Source organism: Tarenaya hassleriana, unplaced genomic scaffold (genome assembly GCF_000463585.1).
Source record: "Tarenaya hassleriana unplaced genomic scaffold, ASM46358v1 Cleome96, whole genome shotgun sequence".
Lineage (NCBI taxonomy): Eukaryota > Viridiplantae > Streptophyta > Magnoliopsida > Brassicales > Cleomaceae > Tarenaya > Tarenaya hassleriana.
In genome coordinates, this window is record NW_010972002.1 from 203,873 (window position 1) to 219,657 (window position 15,785).

Genomic DNA, 15,785 nt, shown 5'->3' on the forward strand with positions numbered 1-15,785 from the left:
AATAACTCATATTTTTTTTTTCAAATTTCAAATCTCGATAGAGAAGAAATGTATGTATCATTTATTATATAAAGATATCTTGTTCTTTTTTATTTAATCATTGCAGGGGGGGAATGCATGGTACCGTTTATATATACTGGCGAGAGATTATGATCAGCAAAATACATGCCGTTTTGTTGCTCCAAGATAACACTGCGCGCCGTTCCTTGCCGATTTCAGTACCTAGAGTACACACGAGCTAAAAACTAGCAACAGCACATAGTTTTGTTTTACCATGCGATTATCTCACCAATGTATAAATGATCATATAATAAAATCTCATCTCCAAAGCCATAAATAGACAAGAAACGTTGCAAAAGGCATCAAAACTATGCAAAGCACAAACCTTGAATGAACGAACTTCTCGCAACTGGTTTCTCAAGATTGCACTGCCAGTTTCTGAAGATGCTCGAAGAAGACTTGCAGGCTGACGTCGTCCGTGAAGATTATGTCTGAACCAGCCGCCATCTCGTTGGAGTTATTGTACGTCGCTGATGGGTTCAGCTTCGCTAATAAAAACCTCGCCTGCATTACCGGAACATATACGAATGATCGAGTTCAAGTTTCCCGAGACGCGTTAATGAGATGAACCATAAGCTCAGAATACGCAAATGCAACCATGATAAAATCCGTGCTTAGTCGAAGCTGCTTATACGCAAATCCATCACGCTATAAAGCAGGGGAAGAAATCATCAAATATGATTTTCCAGATATAAGCAAAACTACCCCGAAGAAATTTTGTCTCGGGTGGATGTCCGAAATTGTTAGATGGTCACCATGAATCTAAAAAAACGTAATCGCGCTTTACGAAAAAAGAAGAAGATAAGAACAACATGCTGACCTGAGATCCATGTTGATCACACACAACTAATCTGGGAACTGGGAAACGATCCTGGACTATCATCTGGGCATCCTCTGGAGGAGCTTGCAGTAGTTGAGCAAAGGCCTAAAACAAGGGATCACAATTTCAGCCATCAGCAATTATAACATCAGCAAAATATGAAAACGTTTTATATAGTTTTCGTTGCGTAGGATGTAATGAGAAGGACGATGTCCTTGCCAACAACCTTCTCTGTCCTAAAAGGAATCGACTCTAATAGCATATGGTCCTACGATTAAATGTCTCGGTTTGATTTCTTTCTAGACTTCTACTCCCCAATCCCCATCATTTCTAACAATGTGCTCAAAAGAACATATTGTTTATAGCTAGTAGCTACAGGACCATAACTCTACACCTAAATAAAGATGACCCTTAAGATCATAAAAAACTGCATAGAAGTATGGCTGTCGGGTGTTTAATCGAGCAACCAAACCATAATTGCAGATGATAATCTGAAAATTTTCCAAATGCTTTCCACAAATAAAGAATCACTTCTAACTTCAGAGCATACATACCGCGTGTTCGGGCTGATGCTGATAACCCATGTTTCGCCATTGTGCTATAGTCATGCCATGGAACACAACAACACTAAAATAAGAATCTAGTAAAAGAATACGATCAGCAGCAATGGAAGCCACATCCAACAAAGCCGGTTGAGGTGGGGAATTGAATGAATATGAAGTCAACGATGGTTGGACCATGACAGCTGCATTTGGGATATTCTCTCGATTTAACAACATGCGGAAGTAAGCGGTTTCGTCTGGACTGTTGTTAAAGACCTGCCAATTATCCCCCAAGGTCACCAACGAATTCGTGATTCAACTGTGTAGGCGAGTTGAATGAGAAGAAACAACAATAGACAACTAGAAAGCGTGGGGTACCTGCACGAACTGTGATCTCCGCAAATTAAACATGAACTGAGGGAACAAGGAAAAATATGGATTTAGAGTGAAAGATGCTGGATCATCCTTTCTGTAGTCACCGAATTTTGAGCAAAGACGAATGAGGTTACGATCTAGCCACCTTGTAGCATCAAATCCCTCCTGTGACACAAAACAAGATAACCCGTTTACATACATCAGTTCTATCACAGAAAGACATAAAGCAGATAATAGGATACAATGTCTTGCATAAATGGGTGGACTATAGGAAGACACATTAAGTGGCTGCAGTATGAACTTCAGGGCAGACTACAAATGCTTAGTATAAAGAGATGAAAGTTGAATCTAACAAGGGAAAGCCTAAATTTTGGGAGGACATGTACATATGTTGAGAAGACTCTACATTTTGAGGAAGAAATTAGACCTCCATCACTTTTTTTTTTCTTTTTACAATTGGAACCTTTTAGGAATTCACAAACCATTGAACTTCGGGGGTTGTAAGGCCCTTAGAAATAGACACCCACTCCTTACAAGCTGGGTTTTGGGGGTGAGCTCTACTTCGGTGGCTCTTATCAGAACCACATATTAAAAGTCATCCACAACACAAAAACCAGAAATCATTCAAATTCATCCATTGTAAGCAATAAGAAAGATGCGAAGATATACCTCCATCTCCATTTTCAAGGAAGCTAATCTTGCCATTATCACAGCAGCGGTTTCTTGATCAAAACCTTGCACAAGTTCCTGAAAAGGTTTATAATCACAATAGTTTAAAATGCTAGTTTGCAGGTTAAGCTTTTTGTTACACATAAATAACCCTGGAAATACGACTATAATTACCTCATAAAATAAGTTAAAGAATAGATGCATAAGCGATAATGGTGGTTTTGGTGGAATATCTAGGTTTACTAGGGAGAGGAAAAGAGATACAGGAACAATGTTTTTCCTAACACGGAGAGCACATACAAAATTACATAACAGCTGAATTCTTCTGAAGCAAAAAAACAAAAAAGAGTAGCGTGTGAGAAAAGTTGATTGATCAAATCTTCATGGTATAGAATAAGGGAGCACTGATGGGCAAGGGCAGCCCGGTGCACAAAGCATCCCCGCTGAGCGGGGGTCCGGGAAAGGGTCCCACCACAAGGGTGTATTATAGGCAAACCTTACCTTGCAGAATATATTCTGCAAGAGGCTGCTTCCGGGACTCGAACCCGTGTCCTCTAAGGACACAACAGCAACACCTTAACCGGTGTGCCAAGGCTTTCCTTCGGAGCATATACTGATGATACAGAAAAAATCTCAATTGCTCATAAGGTATTGGAATGAAGCTGCAAATTAAGCAGAAAGCAAGTAAGAAGACCAGAATTAACCTCTGAGCTCACTGCAGTATCTACCCACTGTCTGGTCACAGTTGTAACCCGAAGCAATGATTGACCTTCCGGGTTTTGGTAACTGCAATTTAATCAATAACAGTGAATCCAGTGCTATACAGAAAGGTTCAGTTCAGGAAAAAGAAGAAAGTAAGAAGACAACGTAAAAAAAAGGAACTGCAAAAAACACCTTGTGAGGAACTGCAAATACAACTGAGGATTTGCAGCTCCAGGAGTATTTGAACCACTAGAAGATATATCAAAAAAGACAGACAAGCAAGTACTCTTGTCGAGGCCACACAACTTCCAAGTAGTAGTATTCCCCTCACCGATAACTGTGTCAGCAACACTAGGGCCTTTCTGCATATAGCCAAATGAAAATATTAAAATCAATTAGGAAGAGCTTTTCCTTCATTTACATAGCACAAAACAAGTCTTGAGACAAGCAGGTTTTAAGCCTTCCAGGTTTAACCTTCTCCAATGACGAGCAAGGCCCAATAACCCCTTGAATTTTGATGTCTTTTGAACAATTGACCTCAAGTGTGCCACTGAAAATTAGAGGTTAACATTGAGTTGGGAACAAAACATAAAGAAAAGAACATCGTCCTCACGATATAAATAAAATAAAGTATGATGCTCTCAAAGAAGAGAAAGATTTTTGAATTGCCAACTGAATACGCCTAATGACATAACATAAACTAAAAATAAGATATAATGCAAAGAAATTTGAAGCCAGAACTAACTTAAAGCAGAGGCTGAGAGAGTGCTCCCCGTCTTCAAATACCCGCTTGAAGGAATCTTTGAATACAGAATGACCAAAACTTTCGGATAGAACAACAAGGCCGCCGGTTCTTTCAACTGCAACTTTCATTTCAGCAACCCCAACCTAACTATATCCAAAATGCAACAGCGAAGGCAATTATAATTAGATATCTAAATCCAGACATAAGATGTCTCGGGGATGGAAAGATAAATCACACTTTCAAAGCACCAACGAAAAGATGCATTCATTTTGGCTAAACGTACAAAAGAAATGCCAAAGGAAACAGGTTCAGCATGTTTGAACCTAAGGAACAAAACCAGAATGAGGCTATCAAACAATATGAGCATGACAAGGCAATACCTGGTCAAGTGCAGAAGCAAAAAGGTCTAACACATGACCCTGGTCCACCAGCAGCTTCGCAACACCATCGTAGAACTTGACAGCCTTTTTATAATATGGAGCGGCATCTTTATCTAGATCTTTGTGAGAGCGCACAGGATCTGATAAATCCTTTGAGACAATCTGTGGAGGAAAAGACAAAAGAAAGAAAATTCACCCTTAAACCTTTCAGACATGCTTCCCAGATATAGTGCGATGAAACTTGACAATACAATCGACAGAGGAACCAACAAAATATTACCGTTCCAGGGCCTTCCGTACACGGGCCCCCAACCAAAGCCACAATTCTCGCACCAGTTCCAGGCAAGCAAGCTCCAAGCAATCCAGCAGCTACACTCAGTGCGACACCCGTGCATCGTTGAGGACGATGACCTGGCTGAACAGGCCACTGGTCTGTTTGGAGCTCATCCAAAAGCTGCAGACCAAACATCAACAACAAGAATGTAATAAAACCATGTTACAGTTCGTGGAACACTTGCAAGTGGAGGAATCAGATAAAATTTGTCTACTTGACAATCAATAAAAGTGGAATGAGCACTATACGAATGCACAGGCTAACACATTCTACGATTCCACCCACCAAAAGAATCGAGACGATTACCCACCGAATTGAGTGAGAATTCGCACTCAGATGCAGGGAGCAAGAATCTGTTAACACCACCACTCTGGAATCCGTTTTGCACTCCTTTGGGATAACCAGAAGCATGAGCTCTCTTTGAAGAAGCTCCAAGCCCCAATTGATCCAAAATCTGATCCTTGGTAACTTCCTTGTTTCCCCTGAAGACATAAACCTTAGACATCTCGGAGAATCCCAGCTCATGCACATGAGCCTGAGTACCAAACGACACAAAGCCCACCAAAGCATTCTCAGGGAGCAATCCGATCGCCTGCTTGAGCGCCGATTTGGCGAAACCCAATTCCTCCTCGATCATACAAGTATCGAGAACGAACACGAACACCGACGGAGCCACCTGGGTCGGAGCCCCTGTCTTCGGATCGAATTGTCCGGCCGGCGGCGGCGGGAGCGCGTACTCGACGGTTGTGTACTGAGGGTAAAGCTCACCGGGAAGGTTGGTGTCGGAGATCATGTGGTAGTGAGGAGGGAAATGGTTGCGCTGGTAGCAGAAGGGGCAGATCCAGATCTTTGCGGTGAAATCCACGCGGGCGAAGGCGTTGAGCGCGGCAGAGCAGGTACGGCAACGGAGCGGAGCGTACGGAAGCGAGGGTATGTCGGGATGTCGCCGGATCGGGGAGATGCAGGCAGCGAGTGGGATCACGCACTTGCTGGCTTCGACCTTGGTCCGAGGCCAAACGTTCCACGTCATACGAACTCCGTCAATCCCTTCAAGATCTGGATTCGCCATCTCCGCCATGGTTGCCGATGATCGAAGCTAGAATCCGAATCAAACCAGATCGAGAGATTGAATTTCTGATTTTTGTTTATTTGTATTCACGAAACTGAAGGGGGGGAAAATCTCAGAAATCTCGGGTGTTCCTATGCGTTAGGACTTAGGCGGCCCCGAGAGAGGTCGGAGAGAAGGGCCACCTCGAACGATAGAGAGAAAACTGGTTTCTGAAATTACAATCGGACTCCTAATTGATTCGGCTCGTTAACCGGAATAAACCGGGATATTAACAAACCGGGTTTGACCGCCTCTTGTTGGGCTTCACTTTATAAACCTAATACGGCCCAATAAAGCCGATATATGAGTGGGCCCCAAGAGATCTTTGAAAAAACCCCGAACGGTCTTTGAAAACGAAAGGTGGGCCTTTGCTTGGCCTCCTCCGTTGGATTTCATTTAACGGCTCAGATTGACCATCAAGTCGACAGTAAAAAAAATAATAAAGAATATTAATAATCCATGTGATGTGTGCGACTTGTACGATCTACAAAATTCAAATTTCTCTTCCTTAACGGCTAACTCTTTCTCTCTCTCTCTCCATCGCTCCTTCTTCCTCGCTTCTTTGCCCGAACACTAGGGTTACACAGACGCAGTTGCAGAAGCAGATTTTTCCTCTTCTCGTCTCTCTGACTAGGGTTCTGGTCTGAGATTCACTGGCGAGATGAAGCACTTCATGTTGCCGAGAAACCCAATCTTGCGGGATGTCGGAGAGCCGCAGTCGCCAAACCCTAGCGCATTGAAATCGAAGCCTCCGCGCAAGCAGAGATTCGCCAAAGAGAACGCTCCTCCTCCGGATCTGAACTCTCTGACACCCGATCATAGGTCGTCGCCGGCGAAGATGAAGAGTCCGCTACCGCCGCGTCCGCCGCCGGCTAATCCTCTCAAACGCAAGCTCAGCACGGAGGTCGGATCGGAAAATGCGATACCTGGGCTTTTGGATTCTGGCGTCAAGGTAGTGTTTGACTTTCGGGTCTCGCTCTCTTTTAAATTTGGCAATGTGGGTTAGAATTTCTAAACCCATTGGAAAGATTAGTCAAATAAAGTTTCGAACTTCCAAAATTCGGTTAGGAAAAATGAAGTAGCCTGTGTTATGTTACCTGCTTAAGACACTTTCGCATTTGTTTCTACAATTGGAGGAAAAGGAAGATCCCAGCTTCTATTTATAGAAGGTTTTAGCTTCATTTGGCTTTCAAGAGTGGGGAATCTCACATGGAACTGCATAAATTGATCACTTCTCTTATTGCGTTATTTGTAGGTTATAGTCAGAATGAAACCTCCAAGCAAGGGCGAGGAAGAAGAAATGATAGTCCAGAAGATCTCCAACGATTCCCTCACAATTAATGGGCATACTTTCACATTTGACTCAGTTGCTGACCCAGAGACAACACAGGCAAGATTTTGGGTGTCACTATGTTCTGATACAGTGCAACACTCAGATGCTAAGGCCTTAGTCTTTCTTGTGTTCTTTGCAGGAAGATATATTTCAGCTTGTCGGAGCCCCTCTTGTTGAGAACTGTTTGGCTGGATTTAATAGCTCTGTATTTGCATACGGACAGGTACTTTTTGGTGTATTTATTTGTAATTAACTGTATTGTTAACTTCAGCAATTAACGGTGACATGGAAACTGACTCTACCAGACTGGGAGTGGGAAAACCTATACCATGTGGGGTCCCCCAAATGCATTGTTAGAAGAGCACCTTACAGGTGACCAAAAAGGTTTGACACCACGAGTGTTTGAACAGTTATTTGCCCGAATCAATGAGGTTATCCTTTGTTTCGCTCGCTTTCAATCTGGTCTCAGCTTTTGCAAGAGTTGGCTCATTGAAAACTGAATGTATTTCTCTCTTTCTCTTTTGCAGGAACAAGTTAAGCATGCTGAAAGGCAACTCAGTTACCAGTGTCAATGTTCACTTCTCGAGGTTTGTTGACTGAATTCAATACTTAAGTTAGAGATAGTGTTTAAGATTTCCATTTTGTAAAAGCTTGATATACATACTTTTCTTTCCCAATTTCTTTTGCAGATATACAATGAACAAATAACAGATCTTTTGGATCCCAGCCAAAAGAACCTGATGGTATAAGAAACTTTGAACTCTCTTGATTTAGGTTTTGAGGAGAGAGTCATAGTTCATTATCTTTAATTATTATTGCACCAGATTAGAGAAGATATCAAATCAGGTGTCTATGTTGAAAATCTGACCGAGGAGTATGTGCAAAATTTGAAGGATGTGACACGGCTTCTAATTAAGGTTAGTTGTACTTCTTGTTTTTTCTTCCGAATTGCAAACTCATATTTGTCTACTTCACAAGATGTCTTGAGTGTTTGATGAGAGGTTTCTGTTCTAAACGCACATATTTGGAACAATGTTTCACGATGTCACAACATTATGTAAATTGAATATCACAAAGAAATTACTAAAAGGTTAATCATGTGTACAACTATTTTAAATTGATAAAACATATCAAAGTCTTGTTATCGACTGGTAAGTCAAGCTGTTCAGATTTTGTGAGAAAAGTATCTTCAAAAGTTGTTCTTATTTTGAAAATTGGTGCAGGGTTTAGCGAACAGAAGGATTGGTGCTACAAGTGTGAATGCTGAGAGCTCAAGATCGCATTGTGTATTGACCTGTGTTGTTGAATCTCGCTGCAAGGTAGGTTACTCTCCTGCATCAAATTCTACATATTATGTTCAAGGGTTTTTAAGAAAACAATCTGAGCTGTGATGCTGATATGTATACCAATTTTTCTAGCAAATGTTAGGAATTTCTGAAATTTTCATTTATATAAACATGGGCACAGCGATGTCTGACTGCAATTAAATTTACTGCCTAACAGAGTGCTGCAGATGGTCTTAGCAGCTTCAAGACAAGTAGAATAAATCTTGTTGACCTGGCTGGTTCAGAGAGACAAAAATTAACTGGTGCAGCAGGTGAACGTTTGAAGGAAGCTGGAAATATCAATCGATCCCTCTCTCAGCTTGGGTATGAGTCAGGTTTTTGTGCATTATATTTTATACTTATAAATGAGAAGAATATATGTTATTCCATGGAGTTTGCTTATTGTTTTTACCTTTCTGGTAAAATTTGCATCTCAGTATGTAGGAAGTTTTCTGATGCTATAGCATGCATTAGAAATCTAGTGTTTGAGTACTTATTTAAAGGCTTGAAAAATGAATGCTAGTAGCTGCTGTAATTCTTGCTTTTTTGAAGCCATTCAAATAGGAAAGTCTGATATTCTATATGTGACAATAGGCATAAACGGTGCTACTGAGAGTGTGAAGCTCTTACTCTCACTGGCAGTGGCAGGACATTTTATGGAAATGGTGCTACTGAGTGTCTGAAACTGAGAACCACAACTCAAATGTTAATCTAGAGTTGGGTTTTTATATGCAGGAACTTGATAAACATTCTTGCAGAAGTCTCACAAACAGGAAAACAAAGGCATATACCCTACAGGGACTCCAGGTTGACGTTTTTATTGCAAGAGTCTCTTGGCGGGAATGCAAAACTAGCCATGGTCTGTGCAATTTCTCCTTCACAAAGGTAATACATGGCCTCCAACTTCTCTTTCAGAAATTTCTTATTCTCCATTGTCTGATGTAAAAAGAATGTGCCAAATTTACAGTTGCAGGAGCGAGACCTTCAGTACCTTGAGATTTGCTCAACGCGCAAAAGCGATTCAGAATAAAGCTGTTGTCAATGAAGTAATGCAGGATGACGTAAATTTTTTGCGCGAAGTGATACGCCAGCTAAGGGTATGCATTCTTTTGCCTATTCAATTATATATAGCTACAAGTGTGAATGACTTCTAATTGGCAAAATTTTGCAGGACGAACTCCAAAGGATGAAGGAAAATGGAAATAACCTGACTAACCCAAATGGAGCATATTCCACTGCATGGAATGCACGCAGAAGTTTGAATATTTTAAGAAGTTTTGGCTTGGGTCATCCAAGATCCTTACCTCATGGAGATGATGACGGTGATATTGAGATGGAAATTGATGAAGAAGCCGTTGAAAAGCTCTGTGCTCAAGTGGGTTTGCAGTCATCCCCAGCAGCAAATCAGAGCAATAATGACATGAGCAGAGTAGTGAGTATAAATTCATCTTTACAAGCTGTGGCCCTTAAGGGTGAAAATGACATCAGCTCTCAAACTATATCTGATTGTCAATCAATGAACGAGCAGCCCCCTGAGGATACAGATGGTACCATGGAGGACGTGTGTTGCCAAACTGGGAATCATGAACCAGCAACAATTGATACTGTGAAAACTGTAACAGACACCGGTGTCACAGCGGATGAGGTCGATGCAATCGTGCAAGATATCCATTCAGACACGGTCGAAGATGTGGCATCACACCCAGGATTGGTTTCAGAAGCTGTTTCTGCAAATGAGGCTGATGGATCAAATGATGCACGGCTTGTTTCAGTAAAGTCAGTATCACCTAGTCTTAGCGTGGACCCAGCTAATGTTTCTCCTGTGTTAAAATCTCCAGTTCTGAGTGTCTCGCCGAGGATTAGAAATAGCAGGAAAAGCCTGAGGACATCATCAATGTTGACAGCTTCTCAGAAGGATACAGAGGAAGATAACAAGTTAACTACAGGGTCTCTAGAATCATCTCAGGCAACATCCACAAAGATCGAAAATTTGTCCAGTACATTGCCTACACATAAAAGTAGAGTTTTTCCTGTACCAACAGAGCATTTGGCTGCTAGCCTTCACAGAGGCATTGAACTTCTTGAGTCGTATCGCCAGAGTACAGCACAAAGGCGTTCAGCATTCAAGTTTTCCTTCAAAGCTCCAGAATGTATGCCTTCCACCATTATAAGTAAGGCTGATGTAGGTGTCCAAACCTTCCCTGAAGTTGATATAGTGCCAGTGGAGAACACAGAAGAAGTTCTGTGCAGTAAATGCAAAGGTAAAGCACAATGTGATGACCAAGAAACCAGAGAGACTTCAAATCTTCAGTTAGTGCCTGTTGGTAACTCAGAAGCTATGGAAAAATCGAAGACCCAAGTTCCCAAAGTAAGAAAAATGATATTGTTATTTGGATTATATATTGAGATTCTAGATTATCATGGTACATTCATATATTTTCTGCCACATAAAATGTGAACTTGCTACACCTTACAGGCGGTGGAAAAGGTTCTAGCAGGGTCTATCAGGAGAGAAATGGCTCTCGAAGAGTTCTGTACTAAGCAAGCCTCAGAAATATCACAGCTTAATCGGCTGGTATCATCCTCATTATCGTTTTTTTGCTCTCACGACTTCCTTATTATAACCTGAGAAATTTTGTAATCATCTCTCATATAAATTTAAATCATGTAACAGGTGCAACAATACAAACATGAGAGAGAGTGCAGTGCCATCATAGGACAAACGAGGGAGGAAAAAATTGTTCGCCTTGAAAGCCTCGTGGATGGTGTGTTATCTAAAGAGGATTTCCTGGATGAAGAGTTTGCGTCTCTCATGCATGAGCATAAGGTAATTGTGGATTTTGGTGATTCTTCCTCTGTTACAAAGACTATCCTCCTGACATAGAACTTTGCAGCTTCTGAAGGACATGTATGAGAATCACCCTGAAGTGTTGCAGACAAAGATTGAATTGAAAAGAGCGCAAGAAGAGCTAGAAAGTTACAGAAACTTTTGTGGTGACATGGGAGAAAGGGAAGTATTGTTGGAAGAGATTCAGGATTTAAGGACCCAACTACAATGTTACGTTGACCCTTCTTTAACATCAGCTCGGAAAAGATGTTCACTGCTTAAGTTGACATACACCTGTGACCCAAATCAGGTTCTGCCACTTCATCCAATTCCTGAATCTTCAGATGAGAGTCCTGAGAAAATACTAGAAGAGGAGAGACTTTGTTGGATTGAGGCAGAAAGCAAGTGGATTTCTCTTACCGAGGAACTAAGAACCGAGCTCGAAACCAACAAAGCACTAATGAGAAAGCAGAAACATGAACTGGTAACCGAGAAAAGATGTGCAGATGAGTTGAAGGAAGCAATGCAGATGGCGATGCAGGGGCATGCACGCATGCTTGAACAATATGCAGACCTGGAGGAGAAGCATATTCAATTGCTCATAAGGCATAGAAAGATTCTAGATGGGATGGACGATGTTAAAAAAGCAGCGGCCAGAGCGGGAGTAAGAGGAGCTGAGTCTAGATTCATAAACGCCCTTGCAGCTGAAATCTCGGCATTGAAGGTGGAAAGAGAGAAAGAGAGACAATACTTCAGGGATGAGAACAAGAGTCTCCAGTCACAACTGAGGGATACAGCTGACGCTGTACAGGCAGCAGGAGAGCTGCTTGTTCGGCTTAAAGAAGCTGAAGAAGGATTGGCTACTGCACAGGTACGTTAGAACTTCTCCCGAGTTTCGATCTTCTTGAACTAGTCATTTCAAATTCTGCATTTACTTGATGACGATCTGATAGATTCCTAAAATTATTGGGTTATTTTATAATTGGATTGAGAGATTAGGAAATAAGTGGGTCTATAAAGCATGTTAGAGAATGTTTTTTTCAATAATCGCTTGTTAGAGAATGTTTTATTGTTTGTCCCACATCTCTCTTTCTGTAGCTTCCTAGGTAGTAGCTCTCCCTATAAAAGGAGAGCCTTTCATTACGAATAAAGTATTTGATCAGTAAAATTGCAAGGGGAGGTTGAATACTACTTCAAAGAATGAATCTTAACTTCTCTGGCTTAAATCCTCACAGAATCGGGCAATGGAAGCTGAATCCAAAGCTGCAGAGGCGTATAAACAGATTGACAAGTTGAAGAGGAAACGAGAAGAAGAAGCCAAACTCATTGCAGAATCTCATGTGACCAAAGAAGCCGCCTCTCCTACAGCTTCATTCAACGATCATGTCATCGCCAAATACGATGAACCATCATCAAGTGAAGGGGACCAGAGATGGAGAGAAGAGTTCAAACCATTTTACGAAGGGGATGCTGAGCTGGCAAAGCTGGTCGAACCCTCTTGGTTCTCCGGCTACGACCGCTGCAACATATAAAAGAATCCCTTGGTAGTCAAGTCAGAGTTCTTTTCATGTATTTAGTGTGTCTAAAAACGCCATTCTACAGTCTATATGTACCCTTTTTGTTCGATTTTCTTGGGGTGGAGTCTGATGTCTGTAAGAGATTTGTTTTTACACGAATAATGGTAAATTTCTGTTTGCTATTCAAGAGAACACTGTCTATAAAACTACTACAGAGTTACTTTGCAGAACAAGGAAACATCACTAGTTAACTGTTATTATATCGCATTGTAATTTCATAAATTTTCCGAATGCAGAGAAATGAGAGCAAAGTTGATGTCTTTCTTGAGAGGTAAGCCGTACACAATGCAGGTTGTAACTCAAATACAACTGTTATGTCCACAAGTTCTGTTTTTTTTTTATTACAGAATGTGATGTTTTCAATAGAAATCAATATATAGATATATAGAACAAAGAAAACAAAATCTGGGAATGAGTAACATTAATTCAGATTCCAGAAGAATATATGTTCACTCTGTACCAGCATTTCTTGTTTTCTATGTACAGAGACATCAAAGAGTCTTTGATCAGCTTAAGGCTCAATCTTCATCTGAACAGCTGGCTCTGAACCTGAAACATATGACACGGAAATCCAGCAAGGAATTAAGCATCAAAATTTCCAGCAAGGAATTAAGCATCAAATCCGCTCTTCGTGTTCATTTTCTGAGTGATTTGATTTGCTTTACAAACTTACAGCTCATGATGCTGTGTTGCTGCTGGTTATCTACAAACCCCATCCCAACAATGCTTTGCAGATCGTTTTCCCAGAACTCGGGTGCCTGAAAGCAACTCTTTAGAGCAGGAAAGAAAGAGAGCGAATGTATATTGCTATTCTTGAGTTTTCCATGGTGGAATTTGGATTACCTCGGATTGAACAAATCCATCGCTGGAGGGCAGTGATGAAATGCTCGAAGCGTGTGATGAGAATTGCATCTCGGAGAATCTGGGTATGCTCCTCTTGCCAAGGGAAAGATACCCTGATGGAAGTCTTGGCTCTGCGCAAACTAATGGGTAAAGACTCTGCGGTAATAAGGGCTCGCCCGGCTGAAACATCTGTATACACACACATACACACAAACTTGAAAAGGGTTATAACCTACTACGTAATAACGATTTCAAGTCTTGAGAAGGGTTTTAGAGAGAAATGGTGAGTTAAAGTAGAGAATACCTCTGCAGATAAAAGAGCATTTGCATTGAACTCCATTCCTGGGTTCAAAGTAGCTAATTTCATGGACAAGAACTGAAGAACAAAGTAAACAAGAGGGAAGCATCAGTAATAACAAACACTCAGATTTCAATATCAAGAACATTTCAGACACAGGTGAGATAGAATCTGTAATCTGATCTCTACCTCGACTTGTCTCTGCAACGACTGCACGTAATTTATGATTTCATCAAGCATAACTGCTTTCCCAGTGATTCTGTTGCAGCCCGGAACCAGATCCTGAAGAAACTTCATCCTCTCACTAATCTTTTCCCTTCTTGCCTAACTCCAAACACAACCATCAGAACACAACAATCATATTCACCAACACTAAAGAACCGAAAATGAGCACATAAAGTGATTGGTTTCCAGATCTCGGTACCCTTTCCGCTAGACTGTGGCTATCAGTTGCCTGACCCCTTCTCGCCCTAACATGTATGTAATCTTTCACTGGCTCGGGTGGCTTTGCATTGTCCTTATTCCCGTCTTTGTTATCTTTCTTCTCGCTCTCATCTTTACCGCTAACAGCTTCTTCCTGCTTGCTTCTTTTAGCAGCCACTGATGCGGCATTCTCTTCCGAAATCTGAAACCAACCATTTCCCTCAGAATCATCAAAGCTGGATATGAAGAATCTTACCTACATACATCAATACATGCTGTCTCTACAGAAACACGTATCCTTCATGGACATAGTTCATGTCTGCCAAACCAGAGCTGAATTCCGCCATCTTTCTCATCAAGGACCCAAACGAGTACAAGCCCTATAGCTAAATCATACTCATGATATGCAATCTACAACACATGATGTATACATAAAGTGGTGGATTCTGAAGAGTTTGATTGCAGACCTTGGAATTGGAAGCTGTCAGAGACGATGAAGCTGGTGATTCCTTGCCATTTGCAGTGGGGACATATTTTCTCTTCCTGGAATTCGAAACTGTGGCTTGAGCTCGACCAGATGCAGAACCTGAATCTGGATCCAACAAGGAGCTCGTGTTGCTCTCTTGTGCTGTTGACTGAGACCGAAGAACCGCATATGCCCGATCGGATCCGAAGTTCCCTGGATACGGAAATTGGATTCCTCCAGAAATCGGGAAATTCGCGGAGATCTGGGAATTCATGGAGAAAGATTGTAGTGCCAATGGCGATATCTCTCTCGTGTCGCAGAATCTTCCGATGAAATCACCGATCATTGGGTCGTTGCCGTTTCCAAAGGGATCGCTCTGGTCCAAAGGTAGGATATTTAGGGTTTGTTCCGTTTCCTTATCCATGATCATCTCCTAAAAGAGATGCAGAATTTGGTAAACTTCTCGAACTTTCAGTAGGTTCTGGGGGGATTCTGGTGAACCCAGATAGAGATTTGCGAGTGAGAATCTGAATTGAAGAATGAAGATCGAAAGCTTCTTCTTTTTCTTACTTTAGCCCTTCCGTTGCGGAAAAGACCTGCTTCTACATGGGAAAGAAGAGAGATTTCCCGGGAAAATGAAGGAAAAATCCTCGAATCTGAGAAAGTTGAAGAAAAAATTAGAACAAGTTAGATGGAGGGAAACTTCGTTTCAGAATCCAAAACGAGAACTGATAAAACGAAAACAAGAAGCCGTAAGACCAATTTTGGATATTCCTCTCTTCCCAGACTTCGTGAACAGAACAAAATCCAATTGACCCAGATGGAGAATTTACGTTGAATCTAAATTCTCGAGGAAGACAAAACTCGAAAGCGTAAGTGGAAACAAAGTGTTTCCTTTTCCACTCACCAGTCACTGAAGATCTTTCTTCCTCATAGAAACGGGGAAAGGTCGACAGTT

General features: G+C 41.4%; 3 protein-coding genes across 7 annotated transcripts; 1 reads left to right on the forward strand and 2 right to left on the reverse strand.

The window, feature by feature from the left end:
• Positions 1-40: 40 nt before the first annotated feature.
• LOC104804778 (protein transport protein SEC23-like) lies at positions 41-5,892 on the reverse strand. Of its 4 annotated transcripts, none has more exons than XM_010529122.2 (13): positions 4,938-5,891; positions 4,574-4,747; positions 4,294-4,455; positions 3,914-4,056; positions 3,643-3,718; positions 3,361-3,530; positions 3,171-3,252; positions 2,467-2,544; positions 1,801-1,962; positions 1,435-1,698; positions 881-985; positions 386-564; positions 41-222 (listed from the first exon to the last, which is right to left on the reverse strand). In XM_010529122.2, exons 1-12 carry the CDS (start codon positions 5,703-5,705, stop codon positions 418-420), a joined length of 2,331 nt encoding a protein of 776 aa, XP_010527424.1. In that variant the 5' UTR covers positions 5,706-5,891; the 3' UTR covers positions 41-222; positions 386-417. The 4 variants fall into 4 exon arrangements, with proteins under 4 accessions (XP_010527424.1, XP_010527423.1, XP_010527422.1 ...); XM_010529121.2 differs by having other exon boundaries at positions 153-245; XM_010529120.2 differs by lacking the exon at positions 41-222 and having other exon boundaries at positions 247-564.
• A 339-nt stretch (positions 5,893-6,231) lies between these two features.
• On the forward strand, positions 6,232-12,924 carry LOC104804780 (kinesin-like protein KIN-12B). Its single transcript, XM_010529126.1, has 16 exons — positions 6,232-6,687; positions 6,991-7,125; positions 7,208-7,291; positions 7,374-7,499; positions 7,596-7,655; positions 7,758-7,811; positions 7,893-7,985; positions 8,292-8,387; positions 8,572-8,717; positions 9,129-9,278; positions 9,361-9,490; positions 9,565-10,761; positions 10,870-10,968; positions 11,068-11,220; positions 11,288-12,091; positions 12,456-12,924. Exons 1-16 carry the CDS (start codon positions 6,397-6,399, stop codon positions 12,750-12,752), a joined length of 3,915 nt encoding a protein of 1,304 aa, XP_010527428.1. The 5' UTR covers positions 6,232-6,396; the 3' UTR covers positions 12,753-12,924.
• On the reverse strand, positions 12,662-15,477 carry LOC104804779 (transcription factor bHLH77-like). Of its 2 annotated transcripts, none has more exons than XR_002023778.1 (8): positions 14,829-15,281; positions 14,363-14,563; positions 14,128-14,262; positions 13,945-14,016; positions 13,641-13,829; positions 13,471-13,555; positions 13,258-13,346; positions 12,662-12,739 (listed from the first exon to the last, which is right to left on the reverse strand). XR_002023778.1 is itself a non-coding variant. In XM_010529125.1 (8 exons), exons 2-8 carry the CDS (start codon positions 15,255-15,257, stop codon positions 13,309-13,311), a joined length of 1,149 nt encoding a protein of 382 aa, XP_010527427.1. In that variant the 5' UTR covers positions 15,258-15,260; positions 15,398-15,477; the 3' UTR covers positions 13,039-13,308. The 2 variants fall into 2 exon arrangements, 1 of the variants encoding a protein (XP_010527427.1); XM_010529125.1 differs by lacking the exon at positions 12,662-12,739 and adding an exon at positions 15,398-15,477 and having other exon boundaries at positions 13,039-13,346; positions 14,829-15,260.
• Positions 15,478-15,785: the final 308 nt, after the last annotated feature.

What these genes read in the sequence shown, in the direction of transcription:
- LOC104804778 (XM_010529122.2), bottom strand. Translation starts at nt 5,705, where the DNA reads ATGGCGGAGATGGCGAATCCAGATCTTGAAGGGATTGACGGAGTTCGT. An exon ending in ATACTGCAGTGAGCTCAGAG is followed by an intron (nt 2,545 to 3,170) that starts GTTAATTCTGGT and finishes AAACCTTTTCAG; the next exon opens with GAACTTGTGCAAGGTTTTGA. An exon ending in GTGATCAACATGGATCTCAG is followed by an intron (nt 565 to 880) that starts GTCAGCATGTTG and finishes CCGGTAATGCAG; the next exon opens with GCGAGGTTTTTATTAGCGAA.
- LOC104804780 (XM_010529126.1), top strand. Translation starts at nt 6,397, where the DNA reads ATGAAGCACTTCATGTTGCCGAGAAACCCAATCTTGCGGGATGTCGGA. An exon ending in GCAATTTCTCCTTCACAAAG is followed by an intron (nt 9,279 to 9,360) that starts GTAATACATGGC and finishes CCAAATTTACAG; the next exon opens with TTGCAGGAGCGAGACCTTCA. An exon ending in TATCACAGCTTAATCGGCTG is followed by an intron (nt 10,969 to 11,067) that starts GTATCATCCTCA and finishes ATCATGTAACAG; the next exon opens with GTGCAACAATACAAACATGA.
- LOC104804779 (XM_010529125.1), bottom strand. Translation starts at nt 15,257, where the DNA reads ATGATCATGGATAAGGAAACGGAACAAACCCTAAATATCCTACCTTTG. An exon ending in CGTTGCAGAGACAAGTCGAG is followed by an intron (nt 14,017 to 14,127) that starts GTAGAGATCAGA and finishes TTTGTTCTTCAG; the next exon opens with TTCTTGTCCATGAAATTAGC. An exon ending in GCAACACAGCATCATGAGCT is followed by an intron (nt 13,347 to 13,470) that starts GTAAGTTTGTAA and finishes CATATGTTTCAG; the next exon opens with GTTCAGAGCCAGCTGTTCAG.